The sequence below is a fragment of the Diceros bicornis genome, chromosome 18 (assembly GCF_020826845.1).
Source record: "Diceros bicornis minor isolate mBicDic1 chromosome 18, mDicBic1.mat.cur, whole genome shotgun sequence".
Classification (NCBI taxonomy): domain Eukaryota; kingdom Metazoa; phylum Chordata; class Mammalia; order Perissodactyla; family Rhinocerotidae; genus Diceros; species Diceros bicornis.
In genome coordinates, this window is record NC_080757.1 from 24,501,797 (window position 1) to 24,525,521 (window position 23,725).

Sequence of the window (23,725 nt, forward strand, 5' to 3'; positions counted from 1 at the left end):
TATAACTGGTTTTTTGTTGCTTCCAGATCACCCAGGGATTCAGCTCCAAGGTCAGTGATGTACTTGGCACCAGGACTCCATGGAGTTGGCACAGACCTGCTGGCCTCTCTGGTTTAGAAACTGTGAAGAGGAATAGAGTTATAAAAACTGAAGAATCAGCAGGGGAATTCCTGGTCCCACGTTGCTCCCCTCACCACTCTCTACCTTGGGAAGTGCAAGGTCTGCCCACTTTCCCAGGACCATTTCCCCAACCTCAGATCCCCAGACCTTTCCTCAACGACTTTAGGAGTCTCCTCAGGCAGCTTCCCCCTGTTATCATTTCCTCCTCAATTCCTTCTGCTCGGGGCACTTCCTCCCTGGCTCCTAGGCCCTGGGCCAAGGTAGAAAACACCTCCATGGCCTTTCCCTGTGTCCTGCCACCATATGGGACTTCAAAGCTCTGAGTTTCCTAGGATGGCCCTCATCCACCTGCTGATGCCTTTGCAGACTGCTCCTTACTCCACATCTTGCTGGTTCTACCCCTACATGTATTGCGTCTCCCCAGAGATGGGCAAGAGGACCAGCCCTTACATGGCTGCTGGCTGCTGGTCTCATAACAGCCATCTGCCATTTTGCTAGAGATCTGCCGGGGGGGACTTGAAAAAGCAGCAGAATCTCAAGGGCCTGTGCCTAATCTGAGGGAAGGGGCAGCCTGAGCAGGAGTCATTTTTCATTGGAACAAGTGAGCCAGCTCCTTCCGCCCAATGAGCAAGTCAGAAGAAAGACGATGGAGGTAGCATTGTTAGGTAGTAAGGATTTAGGATGAAGAGAACTGGAAAAAAGTTGGGGATTTCTCATTTCACCAATTTTTTTTCTTCTACCTCTTATTTTTTTCTGAGGTTTTATCTTGTTTTTTTGTTTGGAACATATTCCTTTGTTTCCTTATTTTGCTTGACTCTCTGTGTTTATTTCTATGTATTAGATAAAACAGCCACCTGTCCCAGTCTTGAAGGAGCGGCCTTATATAGGAGATGAACCTTATCATTCAACTCTGCCTTAGATCTTGAACCTTTGTGATTGTCCAAGCAGCCTATTTTATATTTAGTGGCTCCCAGTAGTTGAGGGCATGCCAAGATCTGTCAGTGTCCCAAAGGGGGGGATCTTAGTCGGCACCCAGATTCAGGCTGATTGGAAGCCAGACCCTCAGGCAGCAGCTTTTAAAGTATGCAAATATATACAGTCCTGTAGGACCTCAAGTGTAAGTCCCATTGGCCACCAGACCAGGAGATCTAGAGATGTCCCCTGGGTGACAGTCACAAAAGTTGGGGCTCCAGATGCGTGTATAAGCTCCTTTCTGGGAGACAGTGGTGAGCTGTAGGGAGTCAGAGGGAGAGCGCAAAGATGGCCTCTGGGCCTCTGTTCCCTGAGATCACCTCTGGAGACTCTAGACGCCTGCCAACCCTGAAGCCTGCCCCTCAGGCTGAACCACCAGGACAAGCAAATGGACAACCCAAACAACGGTTTTGGGACAACGAAAAACCAGGCCAGTCTCTCTTTCCCAGACAGACTGGGGTGTTTCAGTCTGCTGTCTGTGCAGTGCCCTGGGGGTGGCAGCCAGCCAAGAACTGTGTCCCCAGTTGTTATACTCCCATGGGACTCAGGAACACAAACCTTCCTGGCCACCAGAGCCACCTGATCAAAGGGCAGCCCCTGGGTGGTGGTCACAAAAACTAGGACACCAGAGATAAAAACCGGGGCACCAGACGTGTCTAAAAGCTCCCCTCTGAGAGATACCGCTGCTGTGGAGTGTGGCAGAGGAAAAGGGTGAAGATGGCACCCTCTGAGGACAAAGAAAAGGAAAAAAAAAAAAGATGGCACCTGCCGGCTTTAGCAAGGCAAAAGGAGAGCACAAAAATGGCACCCGCAGAGAAAAGAAAGAAAATCTAGAGTAAAAAAAAAAAGTGCCTGCCTGCTTTGGTAAGGCAAAGGGAGAGCTGAAAATGGGCCACCAGGGCCTCTGTCCTGGAGAGTATCCCATCAGGCCCAGCCCTCAGGCCAGCGCTTTAAGATTAGCAAAAGAATCCCTTTGACATCAAGCTTTTCAAAGAGCTGCGTCTGTGCTGAGCCTTTAAGAGGTGTTTCTCAGTTTGCTGCAGCCCTTTGGTTCTCGTGGATGTGAGCCCTTGGTTTTCAAAGCCAGACATTTTGGGGGCTCGTCTCTCATGTGCAGGTCTTAAAAGTTGGGGTGCCTGATGTGGGGTGCGAAACCTTCACTCCTCAGGGAGAAGCTTCTGGTTCGTGAGTTCCCTCCTGACTGTGGGTTGTGCACCAGGGGTGAGGTTTATGGTGAGACTCCATCACGGCCTCTCCTACCCACCTTGATGTGGCTCTTTTCTTGTTTGCTGAGGTGAAGCAGCTGCTCAGCTAATTGTCGGGTCTTTTTCAGAGGAAATTGTTCCATATGTAGCTGTAGATTGGGTGTGTCTGTAAGAGGAGGTGAGTTCAGGATCTTCCTACCTCGCCTCCCCTATCTCTTACTTTGCTCTAATCTTGGATTTGGTCTCCATCTCTCTCTGCAGGGGGTGCAGCTAATTAAACAATTTGCCTCTTGTTCCAGTTCTATTTGGGATACAATCTGGTCTAAGAGGAGATTTTTTCCAGCATGACTTTCTCTGTAGATCCCTTATAAGGTGGCGCAGAGGTGAGTTTATTATTCAGCTGATCACTGGGAGGCAATTGAAGCTGGATTCTGCCTCTTGAAAACCCACTCAATTTTCCCATTCCCAAAATAGGACAAGCCCCCACCCTGCCTTCCAGGGATATAGAATAGAAAGCTAAAACTTTGGAAAGAAAAGCCTTCTGAATAGATAGCCCAGGAAATTTTGAAAACCCCTTGGGAAGTTGTCTATTTCGCTTGGGTATCTCTGTCCCTAGGACATTGGTGATGTGGTCTGACTTGAACCAGAAAGTGGGGGAACAACAGAAAATGGCAGCAGGAGAGGATTGTGAGCGGAGGCCTGGGAACAGAGGCTGTGGTGAGGAGGACCATGAGGGCCCAAGAGTGTGGGCCAGAACAAGACTCGCTGTTGCCAACCTCCTGCTGGGGTCCACTCTGTGTCCCTTACTCTTAACAGGTAAGCTGTGGACCTTGGGGAGATGGAAACTGGGGGTGATGAGAGAGGAAGTTTTTAAGCATAGCTGAGTCTTGTTGACTTGTACATGCAAGAGGGGTCTTGGGTAACCACAGGGCTCAGGGTATTTGCAAGAATGGTTCAAGTACTCACTTGACTGGGGCTGTTTATGGGGAAGTGGTTTCCACAGCGAGAGAAGGTGAGATGTTGGTGTCACCCTGGAACCACACCTAGCTGGTTCTTTCTCACTAGAACTCTGTAGTCATAGTTTCCCCCAGCAGAGCAGTAACTTCTATGCTATTCCACAGCTGTTCTAATTGCCTAGATGTGACACACGCAACGATGACATGAGTCCTGAGCAGCACAAGCCAAGTTAAATCACAGCCAGGTGGACAAAGCTGTATTAGCAAAGCCTGGGCTTCAGAAGTGATGAGTATAGCCAGCCTTTCAGACACCCACTCTTTCAAGAGAGGTTCATCAACAGCCCCAATGTACACAAAGCAAAAGACATAGGGACATGTTAGATATTGATGCTAATGTGCATAAGGAAGCTTAAAATGCCTTTGACCAAGATAACCCATGTCTAGGAATCTATTTCCTATGTAAGTAATTCAAATATGGACAAAAGGTTTATGCAAAAGAACATTTGGTCTCCAGCATATTGATAACAATTTAAAATTGGACTCGATTTAAGTCACCTACAATATGGAAATGGTAAAGAAAATTATGGTATCTTTGCTTGATTAGCTATTAGGGAGCCTTTACAAATAATGCAATGACATGGCAAATGCTTATGTTATAATGATAAGTTTTAAGAAACCCAAGATGCAAATTGGCTTATTTTAATCAGGACCCACCCATTGTCTGGGGATGTGGTCAATCCCTTATAATATTTTTTGTGGATGCTGTTCCCAGGAAAGAAGGGGAATAGAAGCAACAAGTATGAGGTGTCCCCTGTTATCTCCCCCTTTGTCTATCCCACATTAAAGGACTCCTCTCTCTTTCTCAGTATGGGCTATCTCAGTAATGATGACTCACTGTTCTGAGAGTTCTCTCATTTTCTCGCATCCTGGGTCATGCGCTTATATGAAGCAGGAGGGCGGTGGTTGTGGCAGGGCCGGTTCTACCCCACTTAGTATCCTGGAGTGGACATGTAGCCCCATTTTCTGGTGGTTACTTCAGCACCACAAAGAGCCTAACGTCTCTTTAGCCTCAGGTTTGGGCAATAGTCATTTATAGAGCAACAGGAAATACGCAAGTCAGCATCTACTTAAAAATAAAGTAATTCAAGGAAGACTAATAGTTTCTAATCTAGAGAGCAAAGGAGAAGAAATGTTCATCACATACCAAGTGTCAGTGCCCTGCACATATCAGGGAAAAAGTCCATAGGAAAAAGACAAACACGTTACAGTGAACATGTGTTTTTCCTGACTAGCATCTGTTTTACATCCCTCCTGATACCAGGGGCCCTATTTCCTTTGGGAAGCCACTCTTCCCCATAATTCTCAGACTTTTAAGTTTACATGAAATTCATTCAACCCACAGATCCAAGTATGTGCCTTGATTAGTTTAAGCAAATCAATGAAACCTATCCCCGTAACCACGGTGATTGGTTAGGAATTGGGTTTCTGACCTAAGGTCAGTCAAATCCGAAAGAACCTAGTGATTTTTCTCAATGGGGACACAGGCTCTCTCTCTTCCGTGCAGAAAATGAACAAGGGTTCATGTAACACTAGAAGCTAGTAGCAGCCGTCCTGGGACTCCCGCATGGAAGGGAGGTCAGAGAGAGAAGAAAACAGGACCTGTGGGACATCACAGGGCTGTGCGTCCAGCCTTGTCTGGAGCCAGAGCCACCCCTCCGCCCTTTAGTCTTGGAGCCACAGGTTCATTTATTCAAGCCTCTGTGAGTCAGGTTTGTTTGTTTTCCTCCTTGGAACTATCAGCATCCTGAGAAATACAGAAACTTGTATCCGGGTAGAGATACAGGATCTGTTCAAATTAGCCCCTGCCTGAAGTGTGGGATTGGCTGAACTGAAAAAGTCGGAGGGAATTTGGTGAGGACCTTGGTAAACGGAAGTGGTTTTTAAACTTTGGTGTGCATTGCATTGGAACTACCTGGAGGCTTGTTAAGACACAGATTGCTGGGCCCCACCCCCTAAAGCGGGAGAGAGGCTTAGAATTTGCATTTGTAACATGTTCCCGGGTAATGTTCATGCTGTTGTCTGGGCACCACCTTTTGAGAAGCGGTCTTACATGGAATTGCCACTGCTGGTTGAACTGTGATCTGTCGTATCTTAGTGCTAAGTCCCTGTGCCAGATGTTAAGGCTGCGACATTAAGGAATTTGATAGGAAAGATTCTGAATATTGGAATATAATAGCTATTTCTTTCATCCATCAGTAAGATCCTTTAAGAAAGAGTTCAAGCTACTTTGAAATGGGCTCCTCTGAAATCAGAAAAGGAAAAAAAACTCAGTTTTGCTAAGAAAGACCTTTCCAGCCTGCCCACTGAGAGCCAGTAATCTGCAGTCTCTAAGGGTTATAAACACAGAATTTTCTACTCTAAGCTAAAGTTAGTGCAAGCAGAAGCAGGGAGGTGAGAGACTTAACAGGAGAGAAATCTGAGGTGCAATTGCAGCCCTAACTCCCCTCCCCACCGTCTCCTATGAGATAGTTATCTTCCTTACTTAAAGTGGACAATCAGCTCTTTGAGAAGGTGCAGGGAGGACGTGGCTTGGGGCCAAGCATCAGATATTCATCACTTCCCCACATTGCCTCACCTCTGCAGGGGCCAAGATGGAGGCAGAGGTCTCTCAGCAGAGGGCCAGGAGGCGGTGGGTGTAGGGGTGAGTACTATTGAGGCCCGTGCTACAAAGCACACATTCCCAACCCAAGTTAAAATGCAAGATATGTGACTGGATAAGCTCTCTGCTTCTGGTTATTTAGCCCATGGAATTGCTCAGAAGCAAAGAGATCAGAAACCTAACTATCATTAGAAGGGTGTTACATTGCCGAAGAAACCACAAGACCAGCCCCAAACGGCTCTTTGATTGCTCAACACTAAGGCAAACCCCAGGCTCCTAGCTCACATGGACAGGAGGTAGGCAACCCCCAGAAAAGGGCTCCTCCCCAGTGCACATCTCAGATGAGTCCAGAGAAGACATTCCCTAGGGAGGTCAACCTGAGAGGTTGACCAAGGATCTCAGTCGTGTCTCAGTCTCTGAAATGCCCTATACCCTGGTTAACAACAGGGAAGGAGAAGCAATTCCCCCTTCTCCCTTTTCCCTCCAGGAGTCTTTGTTCTATTTACTCTGCTTGTTCGCAACACTTGTATTTAGGGACTATTGGGCATGGTTGAGCTTCTCATTTGGCTTTGGGTTGCTGGACCTTGAGAAAGAGTTCAGTGTAAACAGGCAGATTTTGTTTGTCCCGAGGTGCTGAAAGCCAATAGAGAAGAAATGGTGATGCCTTCACTGCTTCTTTGGGAGCAGAGGCTGTTCCTCGCATTCTCCTGAAAGTACCTTCACACTTACCGTGGGTTTGGCGATGATGGTGTTAGGAGATGGGGCCCCTCATAATGGAAGGGGATTGTAAAATGTTGCCTGTGAGGAGCTTTGTGTGTGTGGGGGTGTGATATGAAAGCCTTGGGCAAAATGACTTGTTTGTTGCATTGCCCTCATTATGTAAGAGCCGTTATGGCATCACGACAGTTATGACTGGCCAAGCTGAGTTGTCTTTTGTGTCAACTTGGAATCCCAATCAGCAAGTGGTTCCAATGGATGGAATACCACTCATCAAAGAGTAATTAAGATGAGACTGGAGAAGGAAGCAATACACACTCACTGAAAAATAAATAAAAAAGAAGTGCAGAAAATAAAAAGGAAGAGTCCCCATTCCTAAAAATAAAAAAAATAATAATAACTATTCCATTTCCTCTAAGAAATCACAGTCAGCTATTTGATATGTATCTTTCCAAATATTTGCCTTTATAAATATATATGTATAGGTGGCTTTTAAAAACAAAAACAAAAATAATATCATCGTTCTATACACATAGTTCTCATATACTAGATACAAACAGATACACCTTTTGCACATAATATATGGACACTTTCCATGGCTATAGATGTGTGTTATCCTTTTTACTGACTGCAGAATATTCCACAGATGGACATCTGGATCCTCTACTGATTTAATCCCTTACTGATGGTTGTTTCCTGTTTACAAACCATGCTGCAAATATCCTTGTGCCTATATATTCTTGTCCTTTGATAGTGTTGCTACAAAACAGATTCCCTAGAAATGGAATCAGGGCAAACGGTATCTAGGTTTTAATGTTTCCTTATAGTGGTATTTAATTGTACTCTAAAGAATTTGATCACTACAATTCTAAACTAACTTTGGAGACAAAAATTAGATTATTTTAAACAATGAAATAATTATGGCTCATAAAAGTTGATACATGTTTGGTTTTCACACATCTTTTGAATTTCTCCACCTTCTGCAAAAAGAACCCTAGCTCAGTGTACATTTCTTGTAGTCGTAACTATAACTCAGGCAATCCATCTACTAAATAACTCAGCTTTCACAGTAAACCTAAACAGAATCCTGCTCCAGTGTAGGCTGGTGGTCTTTCCTTCCCTAGCATTAGCCATTTATTTCATGGAGCGTTGATACCAGAGAAATAATGTACAACAGACCTGTTACCATATGCAGCTATGCACTGCTTTTGGGAAAGAGTGGTGAATCCTGTTGACTGTTTCAGTGGTTGTCAGCTGTTAACATGCGTGTGGACCACCTGATAAGCTTGGTAGAAATATCAATCCCAACGTCCACACCTAAAGATTCTGATGTTAATGACTTAAACAATCACTGCTTGTAATTTGAGTACAGATGGATTGTGTTTGGGGAATAATTTGGATGGTGTTAAGAGTGAAGTCTGTAGTTATCAAAGTCTAGTTTTGAAACTCAATTGTACTATTTACTTGCTGTGTGATCTTGGCCAAGTTGCTTAACCTGTCTGAGCCCCAGGCCCAGTTTATCCTTCTGTCAAATGGGGATATTAGTAGTAGTTAAGCTGTACTATTTCATTGTGAGGATCAAATAGATACTGCATAAAAAGCACTCAGCCTAGAGTAAGTCTCAAATATGTTAGTAATTGTTATTAAGAACACTTGATTTAATCATAAATATGTACTACAAATACTCTTCTTAATGATATCCATTGGAGTAGCAAATTTTCCTAAAACATGTACGTTGTGATTTGATTTATAAAATATTCATAATTTCAATGATCTGGAAACGTGACTCCAGTGTAAAGCAGAGTACCCCTGTGGTAGCGCCTCTTCCATCTCTCCTAATTTCCCTCCGTTTCACATCTTCCTATTCTCTGCCTATTATTCCTTTCAACCAGTGATTCTGATTTGCCAGATAAACAAAACCAAACTCAATGCCAGTTTACTTTTTAAAAGAGCATGTTTATTATTTCTCCAGGCTGAACACAGCACTGAACAGAAACATCTAACACACATTTGTCAGTCTGGTGGCTTTGGTGCCACCTCTGCCTAGAACAAGCTGGTGACAGTCACTCAATTGTCACCAATCACAGTGCAAGTGAAGGGGGAAGAGAGGGACAGTGAAGAAGGTGTCCTGAGTTCTCTTGGAGCCAACAGTCCCAAATACAGTGTGACATGGAAAATAAATTACAAAAATTAAATACTATAAATAAGTTGAAATTTAAGTTAGGAAGAGTCCCAGAGTGTGGCTGTTTGGCAACAAGCAGCACACAGGAGAGGTAGCTGCGGAGGTTACAGGGGTGTTTCTAAGGCTCAGGCCGCTGCTCCCCAGTCGGCCCAGCGAGGTCACTGGGTTCCTCAAAGCTTCCAGGCCACTCAGGCATTCAGCTCCAGGTCGGTCACGTATTCCTGGACCCAAGCCTCAGCGGGGTCGGCACAGACCTGCCGGCTTCTTTTGGTTTGGAAGCTGTGGAGAGGAGTGGAAAGATTACACACTGAGGAATCCAGCAGGGGAATTCTGGGCCCACTGTGGCCCCTCCACCCCACTCTCTGACCTGGGCAGTTCAGGGCTGCTCACTTTCTCAGAGGTCCTCTGTCTATCTCAGTCCAGAGGGCTGCTCTCACTGACTCAGGGGACCCCTCAGAGGATCCTGCTGCCACCTCCTTCTTCCCCTCTCTTCCCTCTGGGCTGGGCCAGCCCTCTCTGGCTCTGTAAGCCCCTGGCCAGGTCAGGTCACTTCTCAGAGACCTGGGTCCTGCATACTTGATAGACCCCAGAAGGGTGGGTCTTTCCAGGACGGCACCCCTGGCCTGTCTGTGGCCTTGGGCGCTACCCCCACTCCACACCCTCCCTCTCTCCCCAGAGATGGATAGGAAGACTGCCGCTTACATGATGCCAGGCTTGGAGCACCGGCTGCTGGTCTCGTAATAGTCGGCCACGAATTTGCGCGGAATCTGCCGGGCGACATAGGAGAAGCAGCAGGCAGTGGGGGTGTCAGCGCCAACTGTAGAGGAAGGGACAGAATGAGCCTGAGTCATAGTTCAGAAGAAAAGGCGAGATCTTCAATCTGACCCCTGAGAGGGTGATGAAGACGCAGAGGAAGACAGCCGTGCTTAGGGCGTGGGCTGGGAGACAAGGTCGCTGGAGGGCGTTGGGCATTTTTGCATAGAACTCTCCCTGTCCTTGTTGCTGTCTGTGTCCTTCTTTCTCTTTGGCTCTTCAGTGTGGGCTCTCTTTCTCTATGGGATTCAGACATCCAAGCAGACTGTTCTCTTATCTCATCTCCTTTCAGGAAATTGTCTGGTTCAAGAAGTCATACTCCAGCAAGAGAGAAACCTTGGACATAAGGCATCCAAGAAACAGAGCTTTTGGGGGGACCTAGGGTGAGTTAGTAGAAGAATAACCCCCCTGGGAGGTAAGCAGACTTGGATTCTGCCTGTTGCAAACTCATTCGTTTAGGTCCCTTTTTGCCCTCTGTAAAATGGGACCGTAACTCCCCTACCTCACCCTGGCCCTCAGATCTGGGGACTAGGATAGCTAAGACCCCTTTATAAAGATCAAAATAAAAGCCTTGTAGGGAAAGGCCACCATCTTTTGTAACCCTCTAAGAAGTGCTCTGTTTTCCCTTGGGGGCTCTCACGGCCACAAGAAAAGATTGATGTGGTCCGACCGTGGCCAGAGTGGGGACACCCACAGCAACAACACAGACTCACATGGTACAGAGAAGACCTGGCTGCAGAGGGCTGTGGTGCAGAGGAGGACGGCAAGGGCAGCCACGGGGACCTTCATGATGCTGAGCAGATGGAGTGCGGGCTCGAGTGTCAGCGGAGCTGAGACGGGATTGGGCACCCGTTGCTGCCTGCGTCCTTCTGAAGTGTGAGGCTATCTCCCCTGCTCTTTATAGGCAGCCCTGGTGGATGGGGAAATGGAATCCGGGGGTGAGAAGGAAAATTTTTTAGCATAGTGGTGCTGTCACGCTGAGGGTTGCGCAACTCAGGGTCCCAGGCGACCACAGGGACTCAGGATATCCAAGAATAGCTTCTCTGAGCTATAACTATTAGTCTGCAACCCAAACTTGTTCTGTTTTCTTGTGAGGAAACCCCCGTGAGCAGAAGGAGAGGGGTGTGTCGACCCAGGGCTATTCTTAGCTGGTCCCTTCCCATAAGAATGACCTTTATGTACATGAACTCTCCAGCTCCGTCCTTCCCCCAGAGCTGAAACCTCTGTGCTTCCGCAGCTGCTCTCACCACACGGACGGGGTAGAAGTGATGTTGCTGTGGAGGGTGGCACAAGCCTCCCTTGGATGCCAGCAACTGAATTAAGGCTTTAGTGCTAGACTAGGAGGATGAGGTCATGTTTCCGCCCATTCATCAAACAGTCACTGAGTGACTAGGGGCACTGGGTTAAACATTAATTAAGGATCGTAAAGATACATCAGATGTGGGTGTTAATATGTCAGGAGCCTAAAAATATTTATACCTGTTTTAACCTAGAGAACACATTTCTAGGAAACAGTTCTAAAGAAACAAACCCAAATATAGAGGCATCTTCAAACCTAAAGATATCTGACCCAGTGTCATTTGTAACTCTAAAATAAGGAAACCTAAATTTTCCTCTATCAGAGAATGATAAAGTAAATTACGGTGTATCCACTGGACTGTCTATGAGTAAGCCCTTAGACTGAATGGAGTGAAGTAGCATAAATATAATCATAACATCAGTTGTAAAAAAGTAAGATGAAAAATTGTACAAATTGTACAAGATGAAGAATTGTACAAATATATATGTGTATATACATATACATACATGTATGACAAATATTGTAACCGTATATATATGGTTTATATATATATAAACATTAGGCATGGAAAAAATAAAAAAGCATTGGAAATAAATGCCCCAAAGCATCAATAGTACTTATATTTGTGTGATACATCTGTGGGTGATTAACTTTCTTGTTTTCCTCTTTTTCTGGAGCTTTCTCATTTTTTTAAAAGTGACAATATTACCTTCCTGGTCAGCCCACAAATTACAAACACATTTTGTTTTAAAACATTAACACCACCACCATTTGGAAAGTAAGTTGATGTCAATTGTTTAATTTTAAAGAAATTTTTGATAAATTTACTAAAGTTTCTGTCCAGTGGCCTTTGCTAAAGTGAAGTCTTGATTTCCATTTCTCTGAACTATTTTAAGGAACCTGTTTGATATTTACATAAATAATGCCAAATCCAAAGCAGCCTTCTTATGCTTTTCAATTCATAATTTCAGTGGTGTGAAAGGGTCAACTTTCTCAGCCAGATCTATGGTTTTTTTCCTTTTCCATCCTTTATTATTTTATTAGTACATAATTAATAAACATAAATCACATTTTATAATGAGAAATTGATTTGGTTCTTTTTAATGGTCTTTGTCCTCTAGAGGCCCCAGTCTAGCAGGGGCAGGTAGAGTGTATAAACAGAAAGTGCTAAGATTCCTAGGAGAGAAATAAATGAAAGCTGAGAAGGCCAGGAGGAGGGAGCAATGACCTGCCTTGGGAGGATGGGGGAAGGCTTCACGGAAAGGACAGAACTTTGGTTGGATCTTGAAAGCTACACAGGATTTGAACATATAGAGATGGGGTGGCAGTAAGGTCCAGCTAGTGCAGAGTCCCAGGTGTGAAATTGCTGGCTCAGAGGGAGGAGTGAGTAGTTCAGTGTAGCTACAGAACAGTGGAGCAAATATGGATGATGAAGCTAAATTAGGGCTTAGCAAGGAGGGCTTTGAATTTCCCCCAAAAGGAGCTAGAACAATGGAGGAAATGAGACATAAGCAAAGTGAGCCCACACCTTAGGAATTCTGTCCTTCCTGTGTCTGTAGAGTTACTTCTCTTAAAACACATGGGCTGTGTTTCCATCCCATCCCCGTGATTTCTAATACTGGTCATGAGGGAGGCGAAGCCAAGGCAGGATCAGGGGCAATGGCAGGTTTCACTGGGGCTTGAGCATCCAGGTGTCTTCCCCTGTTATTGTCAATTCCATAAAAGGAGTCTCAATCACTCGTTTCATTGGAAACTCCAGATCACAGTCAGTGCCTCCTCCTCATCCCACCCCCTCTGCCTCAGCCCTCAAGTGATGCCCTGAGTTTCATTCCCTCATTCATTTCTTGGGGAACCCCCTTCATACTCGTGATTCAGTTTCTGAGAGCTGGTGTCTATGAGTTGGGGAGGCTGAGAAGGAGGAAATGGAAACTGCTGAATCAATCACTTTTCTGATAATGGACCTAATTATCTATCTCTCTGATTACAGCACTACCACATTGTGTTATAATAAGTTACATACGTAATTTTCCTTTCAAAAATTTAGACCATGTCCTGCTGATTTTAAACCAAATTCATACCATGTCTCGTTGGTTGATTTAAACCAAATCCTAGCACTTAATGATAATAACATGATGAATTGTCTGAAATAGTCTCTATTTCCCATAATTTTGTTCTTTTCAATAATGGTGCTTTATGGAAAATAAAATTCTACCTTAGTGTTTATATATTTGTAAGACTTTCCATTTCAATCCCAAACCCAGAAAATAGCCTTTTGTCATACGTGTTTTTCCTGGATTGGAAAATAACAGACTTGTATGCAAAGTGTGTGCTTAATATGCATATGTTGAATTTGAATAATGTAAGGAGCCTTAGGATGGTTGAGTTGGAAGGGTCCTAGAAAGTAGGTGGTAAAGTGATGTTCCCAGGCAAAACGACTTGCCCGGATCACACAGAGGGATTGACCAGTTTTATATTCCAATGTCTGCGTTATTTAGCGACATATCTCTAACAGTAACCACAATGCCTGATACACGGTGGACCTTTATAAATATTTGGTAAATGAATGAATAAATCACTGATTTGACTAACAATATGTGTTATGCCCAAAGTCCCACTATAGAGTTGAAATACTAATGGGAAGGAAAGGATCAGAAAGGCCATCGGGGGGTCGGCCCCCTGGCTTAGCGGTTAAGTGCGCGTGCTCCACTACTGGCAGCCTGGGTTCCGAACCCCCGGCGCGCACCGACGCACCACTTGTCCCACCATGCTGAGGTGACGTCCCACATACAGCAACTAGAAGAATGTGCAACTATGACATACAACTATCTACTGGGGCTTTGGGGAGAAAAAGGGAAAAAAGAAAGGAGGAAGATTGGCAATAGATGTTAGCTCAGGGCCGGTCTTCCTCAGCAAAAAGAGGAGGATCGGCATGGATGTTAGCTCAGGGCTGATCTTCCTCACAAAAAAAAAAAAAAAAAGAAAGGCCATGGTGTCCAAGTCTTGATCTTTGGGAGACCACCCAAGATCTCTTAGGTGGTGGTGACAGAAAGTAGCCACCAGTCAACTTGGTAGATCATTCAGCATGGGAAGGTTTGATTTATGTCCTAGCTTTTTGGCTCGTTCCAGCCTCTTTGAGTCTCCACTTCAGTCCAGCAGAGCATCCCAGCCACGAGTACAGGGAATTCTGGCTGAACAATGCATGTTCCGCAACATCTCTGCCTTGTCCTGCTCAGCTTGCCTCTTCATTGCTTCCCATGCCCTGGCCCTGCTGGACTGGTCTCCTTCCAGTTTCTGGCCCTGCAGCTCCATTCCCCAGGCAATCTCAGCTCTCTCCCTTGGGTAGCAGTGGCTCCCTGGATGGGTTCACTCATAATGACTCTGTTCCTCCGCAGCTTTGTAATCTCTTTGTTTGGCAGCCTCTGCCTCCTTTTTTCAGGTGTGGTCCACAGAGTCAGGTTGGAGCAAATCCTTCATGTGGACAGAAACAGTATCCTGGGGGCCCCTTTCTAGCATCCTAGAGAGACAATATCTAGTTGATGTAGTCCCTTCTTTCTGCAGCCAGGCCCTTTCCTATTGGGAGTTCTTCTTGTCATTCTCCTCTGGCCATTTTTTGGTGTGTGCAGCAGATCAGGGCATACATCTTGGCATTGCATTAGATCCTTCCCCTATCTCCCTGCTCCTCCTTCTGTATTCTCTACTCAGTAAAAAGCATCCCCTCCCAACCAGCTTCCAAGCCAGAAACCTGGGAGTCACCCCTGACTCGTCCCTCCCCCTCAGCTCCTTCATCTAATCCATCACCGACTCTATTATATATCTGAAATTAAGTGTATCTACTTCCCACCTTTCCCACTGCCATTGTCTTAGGAGAGGCCCTCATCATTTCTTACCATGGCAACTATAACAGTGTCCTGTCAGCTCTTTTTTATTACAGTTTTGCCTCTCTTCAGTCTGTTCCCTCACATGGCATCCAAAGCGATTTTGCTAAAGCTCAAATCAGTCTGTCTCTCTCTGTTGAAACTCCTTCAAACACTCTGCATTGTTTCCAGCGTGAAATGGAAGCTTCTCCTCTGTGACCCGACCCCTGCCTCTTCTTTGGCCTCCTCTCTTGCTACATTTGGACTTCATGGAAACCAAGACTCAGCCGTCTGAACCACACGTGATTTCTTAAAAGTGCAGATCTCTTCTCTGCTTTTATGAATGAGGTGTCAACTTGGCAAAGTACAGTATCCCCTTCTTATAAATCCCAGGGCAGTGTGAATTACTACAAGCACGAGGATGTCCCATGACAGCCACAGAGACTAAGATTTAGAACAAGTAAGGAAAACCACTATTTAATTCCTTTAATTTTCTGAGGAGAAAGAGAGAAATCCATGGATTCCACTGTTCAAAGACATGCAAAATGCAAAACTGAAAGACATTTTAAATCATAATAACAGAATTTTGGCTGTTAAGCGTTTTACATAAATGTATGATAAGCACATTTTCCTTTTCTGATTTACTTACATTCTGCTGCCAGACCTCCTTGGTGTCATTTCCCAATCTATCATGTATTAGCTGTGTGTTCTTCCGTGGGTTACTTACCTCTCTGTGCTTCAGTTTCCTCATGTGTGAAAGGGGATGGTAATAGTACTTATGGCAGAGGATGGCTGGGAGGATTAAATTTGTTAATATCTATAACAGGATTAGAACATTACCGGCTCTGGGCCGGCCCCGTGGCTTAGCGGTTAAGTGCGTGTCCTCTGCTGCTGTCGGCCCGGGTTCGGATCCCGGGCGCGCACCTACACACTGCTTCTCCGGCCATGCTGGGGCCGAGTCCCACATACAGCAACTAGAAGGATGTGCAGCTATGAGACAGAATTATCTACTGGGGCTTTGGGGGGAAAAAAATAAATAAATAAAATTATAAAAAGAAAAAAAAGAACATTACTGGCTCCGACTAAGTGCTAAGTATGTGTTAGTTACTATTATCATTATTAGTGAAATATTTCAATAAATCTATTTTGTATACTTAAAAAAGTGCAGGTCACTTGTTCTTTGATTAACACCACCCCCACACTCTTTCCTGGCTAATCATCCTTCAAGTCTCAGCTCAGTTTATAATGGAGAAAAGTTAGAACAACCTGATTGGGCTGACCTAAGGAACAGAATGGTTAAATGTAGATTTTGGTATATCCATGCAATGAAATATCATGCATGCTATTTTTTAAAATAATTTTTGAGTTTTTAGTGATATGAAGAATGTTAAGTAACAATAATAAGATATACTAGTTCAAGAAAGAATATTAAGTAACAATAGTAAAATACAAAGCTATGTACAGAATGCTGAGAAATTTTTGTTTTCTCATGTATGGCTCCCTATATTTTCTAAATTTTATACAGTGACCATATATATTTTCCATTAAAAAAAGCAAACTAATATAAATTTTAAAAAAATCAGCCATTGTATTTTTTGGAAGCCTTTCTTGACACTTCGCCACCTTCCAAGGCTTGTATCTCCAGCACCTGACCCAGGGCCTGTCACAGAGTAGGTACTCAATACAGTTTTACTGAATTATTTTCTTCTCTTGCAGAATATTCCCTGTGACCAGCCTGGGAAGAGCTAGAAACAGGTATAAAACCACCATTTGAAGGAAGAAAGATGCTTCATGAGGAATACCAAAAGTTTTCTTGAACCCACCGAATACTGGTAAGGCTTTAACCTTCTCTCAGGAATTTAACATCCCCTGAAGTCACGGCCCTCCACCCTTGACAGACAAAGAGCAGGCTGTGGCTGGTGATGAAGGCCTGTTTCCACTTTAAGAAGAGTGGGGCTGCTGGCTGAGGGGTGGAGTGTGGCCATCACTGATGAACTGCTTCAACCAGCTCACTGTCCTCCAGACTCCATCTGGAACCCTTTGGATAATTGTGTATTTGTTTCTTCAATCTACAACCCAATTTCTGCTCCCATTTCCCCCAAGTGACTTGGCTACTGTATTGGCAAAACCACAGGATTTACCTCTTTTTGGTTTATTATCTTGGCAAAATGACCATATATTCCAGCTCACCTTAGTTTTCCAGTCTCAACATTTGCTCTCAAGGAATAATCTTGTTGCAAGCATTCCAGCTTCTGGTGGAGGCTGGTGCTCTTGGCCCTGACACCCCGTGGCCTCCTCAACACTCATGCGTCTCACACTCTCCTTCCAGGAGAGCACAGAGTATCAGGATTGACCACTTCTGTTTCCTGCTCCTCAGCAGCTTTGTAATCTCTTCTGAGAGTCTGGTACCTTCAGAGCCTCCCTACATGTGTGATCTTAGAGGGTTACACCTGTAAAGGAAGTTGGGTCATCTCTGGACCAGAAGTTGGAAGACCTTGGGTCTTGACACCCATCCTGTGTGACCTTGATCAAGTCTTTTAACTTCTCTAGGTTTTGCTTCCTAATCTGTATGATGGCAAAACAGATTGGAATCAGATAAAACCATGGATGTGGATATGCAAGGGGAAGTCAAAATAACAGAACCTTCGTAAGGTTATATTACTGCTGTGGCTGCTGGTCCTGCCAGCAGCCTGGGGAGGCTAGAAGGACAAAATAACAAAATGGATGTGAAAGTGCCCCTAATGGAGTTATGAGCACAGTGCCAGTCAAGGGTGTGGAAGGGGAAACCTCTGTATTACCACAAGTGAGGGGAAGTGAAGGGCTTCCCTGCTCAGGAGTGAGGGGGTGGCCCACAGAATGCATATGGAGCTCCTTGGAACCATGACTGACTCGCACTGTCACTTCTTATACCCCCAAGCTACAAAGAGTTGAGTCCTAGAATAGTATCCTTTATGATAAAATCACTAGGTATGTAGGTTGAGGGCTGGGAAAAGAAGGAAATTACCAGCCCATCAGGGCTAGGGAATCACGTTTTGGATAGCGTGTCAGAATGCCCAGTTCATTCTTACTTCATTTAACTAAATGGAGTTTATATCCTGAGTCCATGTTACCTGTCACACCCCCTCCCTCTAAAACTGGTAGTTTGGACTGCCTCTGGACACTTATTAAACAAGTGTTTATTGAACACCTACTGTGTACACAAAGATAAACATAACACAGTTTCTGCATCAAGGAGCTCCCTTTCTAGTAGAAGAGATGACCAAATAGATAGGTGTGTTATAGGTGATACAATGGAAGCAGCTCGTGGGGCTGTAGGGGCACAGAGGGAGTCGCAGAATTCAGTTGGAAGAGAGGTCAGAGAAGGTTCTCTGGAGAAGATGAGCACTTTTTTTTTGTCATGTATCTGAGGGGCATTTGTTATTATTCTCTATTAACTATTACTTAGAAGTGGCCTCAATGTATAAATCTTGGAGGCCATTGATTTGGCTAAATATACTGACACAAGTCCTTTGTACTCTCAGTGTAAAATTTCACTGGTGTGAACATAGCATTATTGTTGGGACCTTCGTGAATAAAACATTTTACCTCCATGAGCCAAAGATCAAATCAAGGCTAGGAAGCAAAAGTCAACAGTCAGACCCATTGTGTGGCTCAATGCAGACTCATCACCCATTCTTATCTATCATCTCTCCTGATGCCCCGGAGTAGATAGCTTCATATTCCCTCCACAGCTTGAAGGTCAGCTCGCCCCACTCTTTTAGACAGAAGTCTCCATGTCAAGGGCTCCTCCTTAGCACACAATGGGATTTAGACTTGATTTGGAACTATCCGTTTACAGCCAAGGGATAACATTCTCCATCCTTTGGGCTCTCTGAGATTTTGTTTCTACCTCCAATGCGACACTTATCTTATTCCATCTCATGGGATAGTTATTTCTGACACTGTCAACACCACCACTAGACTAAGAACTCTTTGAGGGCAGGGATGGGGCTTCATTTAGCTCTGTCTGCCCTGACAAAGAGCAGATGATTACTAAATTGGGTTGAATGGAAATGCCATGGATAACAAATCTGTGTGGATCATGGGGAACACAAGACACATCCTCCTTCCCTTAAAGCAAGGTCCTTGATGCATGAAGATGAAACTCCACCAACCAGGAGAGACCATGAGAAATACTAGCTTATGTGATATCAGAGATCATAGACCACTGGAGCAGGAGGTTGGAGTCTTGTGAAGATAAGATCATTTGAAGCAAGACTCACACAAAGAAACGGGCAAAAACCGAAAGGATGGCAGAAAGAGGTAGAGATTGTGTGTGCAGGTGGTGGGGGAGAGGGATGAGATGGGATGACATTGTGCTTTATTTAGTGACCTTGAAGTACTCCAAGATGCGGCTCTGACCCCTCCTATCCCACAACTCTACAGCACTCGGGATGCCTGGTGTTGGGGAAGAGGGAGAATCCCCCTCTGCCCTTTCCCTTAAGGTACTTATGGCTAGCCAAATAATTAAAAAGGCAGGTTAGCAGGAGAAAATCAAACAAAGTTTAATAACGTGTATATATGGGAGAAACTCACAAAAGAGAACTGAGCAACTTGTCATTCTGACTAAGCTGCTTGCTTAAGTATTTTTAGCTAAAGGTGCAGAAGGTGTTGGGGGGCTAGTGGTTTGGGATTTCAGAGCGGAAGAAGACAATTCACATGGAGATGGAAATGCAAATGTTTGTCTGACAACTCTTTTCAGGGCCACCTAGAGAATGTGGCCTGGGAGAGACAGAATTTTTGATAAGAAGGGCTTGGTGCCTTTCCTATCACAGCATCTTGTTTTACATTATACTATGGCCATCATATGGTAGTGGCTCCTTCCTGGAACAGGTTGTCTATGTTAAATTCTTTAGCCAGTTTGGGAGGGGAAACTCAAATGTTCTTCCTGAGTCTTCTGAACTGGTATTGTCTTCAGCTTGAAATAATCCACATACCAGAGTGGCACATCTTGGGATGGCCTGCCCTGAACACCATCACTGGCTTCCTCATTTCACGCTTCATTCTTCTTTCTCAGAGAAGAAGCAGGTAGCAATGTAGGCTAGGAATGCTCAGGTGGGTCCTAGTGGCTGAGCTGCAGGTGGATAGAGATTTTGATCCAATCATCCTAATTACCTTCGCTTGCCGCACTTCACCTACTACTGTGTGCTGACCTTTATAAGCTTCGCCTAGTCACCTCGGGTCAACAGCAGCTACCAAACCAGGAAGGGCTGTATGTGAACACACGGAATTCCCTATGGGTGGTTGGGAAGCATCCACATGCTTAGATTATACATCTTATCTGTAACATAGACAAACTCATTGCTAGATATCCAATCCCATTTTTATACTAGAGGAACGTTCTGTATCTGGGTCTTCCAAACTTGATTCTTATTAATTTCTTTCTCCTTTTCCATTGTTGGTCCAAGTGAACATACTGAAACCTTTATTTCTTTTCCATTCCCTCCTTGTTCTAAGACAGACTGGCTCAAACTCCTCTCCTGAATTCAGCCCTAAAAACATGGTTCTTTGTGTGTGGCATAGCCCCTAGTGGTCAACGGTTTCTCTCTTTGTGGTCACATTCTATAATTGTTCTGGAGATGACAGGGTGGAAAAGAAAACGGGTTTTAGAGTCAGATGAATCTCAGTTCAAATCTTGGCACTATACCTAACAGCTGTGTGGCCAAGAGATTATCAGTGAACTCTGCTCTGCTCTGTAATCCTCATTGTCTCAGGGGAATAATCACATCCCTGCTCGGGATTATGGTAGGATTAGGTGTCCTGTGTATAAGGCAGTTTTCCCAGTGCTGGACATAGTAAATGTTCAATAAGTAGAAGCTATAATTGTTCCTGTGTTGCCCTGCTGGGTCCTGCACACTCAATGCTGCGCTCTTTCTTTATGCCCAAGGAAATATTTAGGGCAGTAAAGTGACTCAGCCCAGCAGAAGGCGGCCCAGGAATGGCACATGGAGTCCTGTCTCCCCCTTCCTTCTCAGGCCAGCCTGTGGCAACCCTGGAATGTTGACGTGAAGCCTCCAGCTTCTGGAGGAGCCAACCACCAAGAACAGCACGGTTCTTGTCTACAGGCCCCTTCTAGCAGGTGTGAGTGTTTCATCCTTCCTCTCGGGTTTGCAATTGTCTCCTCAGTCTCGGTCACTGTCTCTGGTATACCACTTCCCTCTCTGGCAGCCCACTTCTTCTCCTCTCCACCTCCCTCCTCTTTCCTCTGTGATGACACCACCCTGGGGAGGAGAAGCTGTGCAGAGGTCCTCACTCTCAGCTAGCTTCAGTTTCCTCACTGCCACCATGACATCATCTCTATCATGGAAATTCCACTTGTCTTCCTGTGCCCCCGCCTCTGTCCAAGTCCTCAGAATCCCTATAAAAAAGGTCTCCCAACTCAGTATCAGCACAGAACACAGTCGGGTTCTGAAGCTTCTGGGTTCTGCAGTCTCAGCTCTAAGAAAGCCTCTCCTCCTCCAAGACCATGAAGCTCTGCGTGACTGTCCTCTCTCTCCTCATGCTAGTGGCTGCCTTCTGTTCTCCAGCGCTCTCAGCACCGAGTAAGTCCACTCTTTCAGCTGCTACTCCTAGAGGCAAGGTGTAGGCAGCATCCATTTTTCTAGTTGGGGCTGGTCCAACAGTGGAATCTGGGGATGGGATGAAAGGGAGCTGGGGAGATTTTCAAGTAGCCTGCGGTTAAATGTAGTGTTTAGTAGACCTTCAGTAATATGCAAGTTCCTGTTTTCTTAAGAAATAGCAACCAGTAGACTTGCTTAAGCAAGTCCCTGTCTATTCTGTGCCATGATTTCCTCGTCTATAAAATGAAAGGAGTTAGACATGTGCTCTGAAACCCAATCCAGCTCCAATCTTCAATTCTTTCACTATCTTCTCTGAGGATCCTCTATTCAGAATAAGTCTCCTACTCAAGGTGGGTGGGATTGGGTAAAAGGGCCTATGTTTGGGGATCTGGTAGCTCCACAGAGATGCCCACTGAATATCCATAACTAGAAGCCAAAATGAACAGCTCCTTGTAGAACTTCGATCTCACCACAGCCTTTCTTTCCAGTGGGCTCAGACCCTCCCACTGCCTGCTGCTTCTCCTACACCATGCGGAAGCTTCCTCGCAACTTTGTGATCGATTACTATGAGACCAGCAGCCTCTGCTCCCAACCAGCCGTGGTGTAAGTATCAACCTCAGGCCACTCTGCGGGGCAAGGGCAAGGGCAGGATTAGATAAGGGGCCTATTTGGGGGCTGGGGGGATCAAGCATTAGGGAGGCAGACCTCAGGGCTGAAGCCCTCCCAGAAAGCAGTGAGGAATATGTCATGAAGTTACCTGTTGAGTCCTGGAAGGGGCAGGTGGGAAGCGAGGGGGAGGGGAAGGGAGTTTCTGGGGAGGAAGTTAGCCAGAGGCCAGGAAACCAGGCAAAGTGAAAAAGATTACAGGAGATGTGGGCTGATTTCTTAAACCATGCTTAGAAAAACGTGGAAAAGTCACTTTTAGGGGCAGTAGTGAATAAGTGGGGAGATATATCCATATCGATTGCAAAACTCGTTGGGTCCTAATCTGGACAACCTGGGAGACCACAGCTAAATGCAAAGTAAAAGTTACAGGTGGTCTTTTTCCAGTACCACCCTAGGAAGGGTCTTCCCATCTGCTAGAGCTGTCCACCATGAACCATGGTCAAGCAGAGGGGGATACCTACCCCAGGCAAGGTCCTATGGGATTCTAATCTGTCCACTCCTTGATCCACAGATTCCAAACCAAAAAGGGCAGACAAGTCTGTGCCAACCCCAGCGATGCCTGGGTCCAGGAGTACATGGATGACCTGGAGCTGAACTGAGCCGCCCCAGATGCAGGGGCAGGAGGTCTCCAGGGAAGGTCACCTGAGCCCGACGCTTCTCAGTGAGACACACGCTCTCAGTGCTCACGACTCCTCTCAGTAGTCCCAGTTCCTTCTCTAATTTAATCTTTCTTATGTGCTGTGTGATTGTATTTGGTGTTATTTCCATTATTTATGTCTGTTTTGCCAAAGGACACGTGTCCCCCATGGGGATGGTCCACCATCACTGTTTCTCTGCTATTGCGGATATGTGGATAATGCAGTTGGTTCCATGTGTTTTCATAATAAAATTTTTTTTAAATGTAGATAGTTTCTTTGTGTTTTAATTTGATTTGGGGTAAAAGGAATTGCCTGGTATTATTAATAGGGACAAACTACAGGTTCCAAAAACAATAAGAGTGAGCAATTACTGAGTACTTAATAAGTGCTCTGGGCAAAATACTCTAAAAACACCATCTCACTTAATACTCTCAACAAGGATTTTAACACCCTTATGAAGTAGGAAGTGTTACGGCCAAATTTACAAATGAAGAAACAGAGGAACAGAGGTGCTGTGACTAGCCAAGGCTTGTAGGTCTCTTTGGGGAGCATCATGAAAGGATGATCCAAAAAGATGTGATGCTAAGGGTCATCATTTCAACATCTTGTAGGGAAACTGTAAATAGCAGCAGCAGCACAATATCAGGGGAAGACGAAATAGTTCAGAGTAAGAAAATTGGGTCTCCATCACTGATTATCAGTATATCATTAGGAAAGTCATCTTGCCGTACTAAACCTCAATGTTCACACCTGTAAAGTGGGGACAGTGTTATCCACTTTGAAGAGCTGTTATGAGATGATGTGTAAAGGACCCATCATGGGGCCTGATGTCTGAAAGATTCTCTCTGAGCTCAGCTTTTTCACTTAAAATGGGCATAGTGTCTATCCTCCCAGGGTAATCGTGCAGACTAGATTAGTCAGCAGATCAGCTCTCTAAAGCCCAAAGCAAGTGTGAAGTGTTATCATGAGGACTGAAGAACAAATGTCAGATTTTGTTTTGGAGTGTTGCAGGAGTAACCCAAAGCCATGTCTCCTTAATAATCC

At 45.0% G+C, this 23,725-nt stretch overlaps 2 protein-coding genes across 7 annotated transcripts; one reads left to right on the top strand and one right to left on the bottom strand.

The window, feature by feature from the left end:
* The first annotated feature begins 2,109 nt into the window (after nucleotides 1-2,109).
* Nucleotides 2,110-22,937, top strand: CCL4 (C-C motif chemokine ligand 4). 6 transcript variants are annotated; one of them, XM_058560409.1, is made up of 7 exons: nucleotides 2,110-2,475; nucleotides 2,597-3,113; nucleotides 16,495-16,610; nucleotides 20,705-20,898; nucleotides 21,324-21,359; nucleotides 21,866-21,980; nucleotides 22,555-22,937. In XM_058560409.1, the coding sequence occupies exons 4-7, from the start codon at nucleotides 20,763-20,765 to the stop codon at nucleotides 22,640-22,642; spliced, it is 375 nt and encodes a 124-aa protein (XP_058416392.1). In that variant the 5' UTR covers nucleotides 2,110-2,475; nucleotides 2,597-3,113; nucleotides 16,495-16,610; nucleotides 20,705-20,762; the 3' UTR covers nucleotides 22,643-22,937. The 6 variants fall into 6 exon arrangements, with proteins under 6 accessions (XP_058416392.1, XP_058416395.1, XP_058416393.1 ...); XM_058560412.1 differs by lacking the exons at nucleotides 2,110-2,475; nucleotides 2,597-3,113 and adding exons at nucleotides 9,183-9,761; nucleotides 9,917-10,007; XM_058560410.1 differs by lacking the exons at nucleotides 2,110-2,475; nucleotides 2,597-3,113 and adding an exon at nucleotides 9,783-10,007.
* LOC131417254 (C-C motif chemokine 3) lies at nucleotides 8,542-10,704 on the bottom strand. The gene is made up of 3 exons (XM_058560416.1): nucleotides 10,338-10,704; nucleotides 9,514-9,628; nucleotides 8,542-9,090 (listed from the first exon to the last, which is right to left on the bottom strand). Exons 1-3 carry the CDS (start codon nucleotides 10,411-10,413, stop codon nucleotides 9,000-9,002), a joined length of 282 nt encoding a protein of 93 aa, XP_058416399.1. The 5' UTR covers nucleotides 10,414-10,704; the 3' UTR covers nucleotides 8,542-8,999.
* Nucleotides 22,938-23,725: the final 788 nt, after the last annotated feature.

Excerpts from the sequence above, each read along its gene's own strand:
- LOC131417254 (XM_058560416.1), bottom strand. The coding sequence starts at position 10,413 with ATGAAGGTCCCCGTGGCTGCCCTTGCCGTCCTCCTCTGCACCACAGCC. Across the intron at positions 9,629-10,337 it reads CCAGGTCTTCTCTGTACCAT|TTGGCGCTGACACCCCCACT; the intron begins GTGAGTCTGTGT and ends CTTCCTCTACAG. Across the intron at positions 9,091-9,513 it reads TGCTCCAAGCCTGGCATCAT|CTTCCAAACCAAAAGAAGCC; the intron begins GTAAGCGGCAGT and ends TCCTCTCCACAG.
- CCL4 (XM_058560409.1), top strand. The coding sequence starts at position 20,763 with ATGGAGTCCTGTCTCCCCCTTCCTTCTCAGGCCAGCCTGTGGCAACCC. Across the intron at positions 20,899-21,323 it reads ACAGGCCCCTTCTAGCAGGT|TGGCTGCCTTCTGTTCTCCA; the intron begins GTGAGTGTTTCA and ends TCCTCATGCTAG. Across the intron at positions 21,360-21,865 it reads TCCAGCGCTCTCAGCACCGA|TGGGCTCAGACCCTCCCACT; the intron begins GTAAGTCCACTC and ends CTTTCTTTCCAG.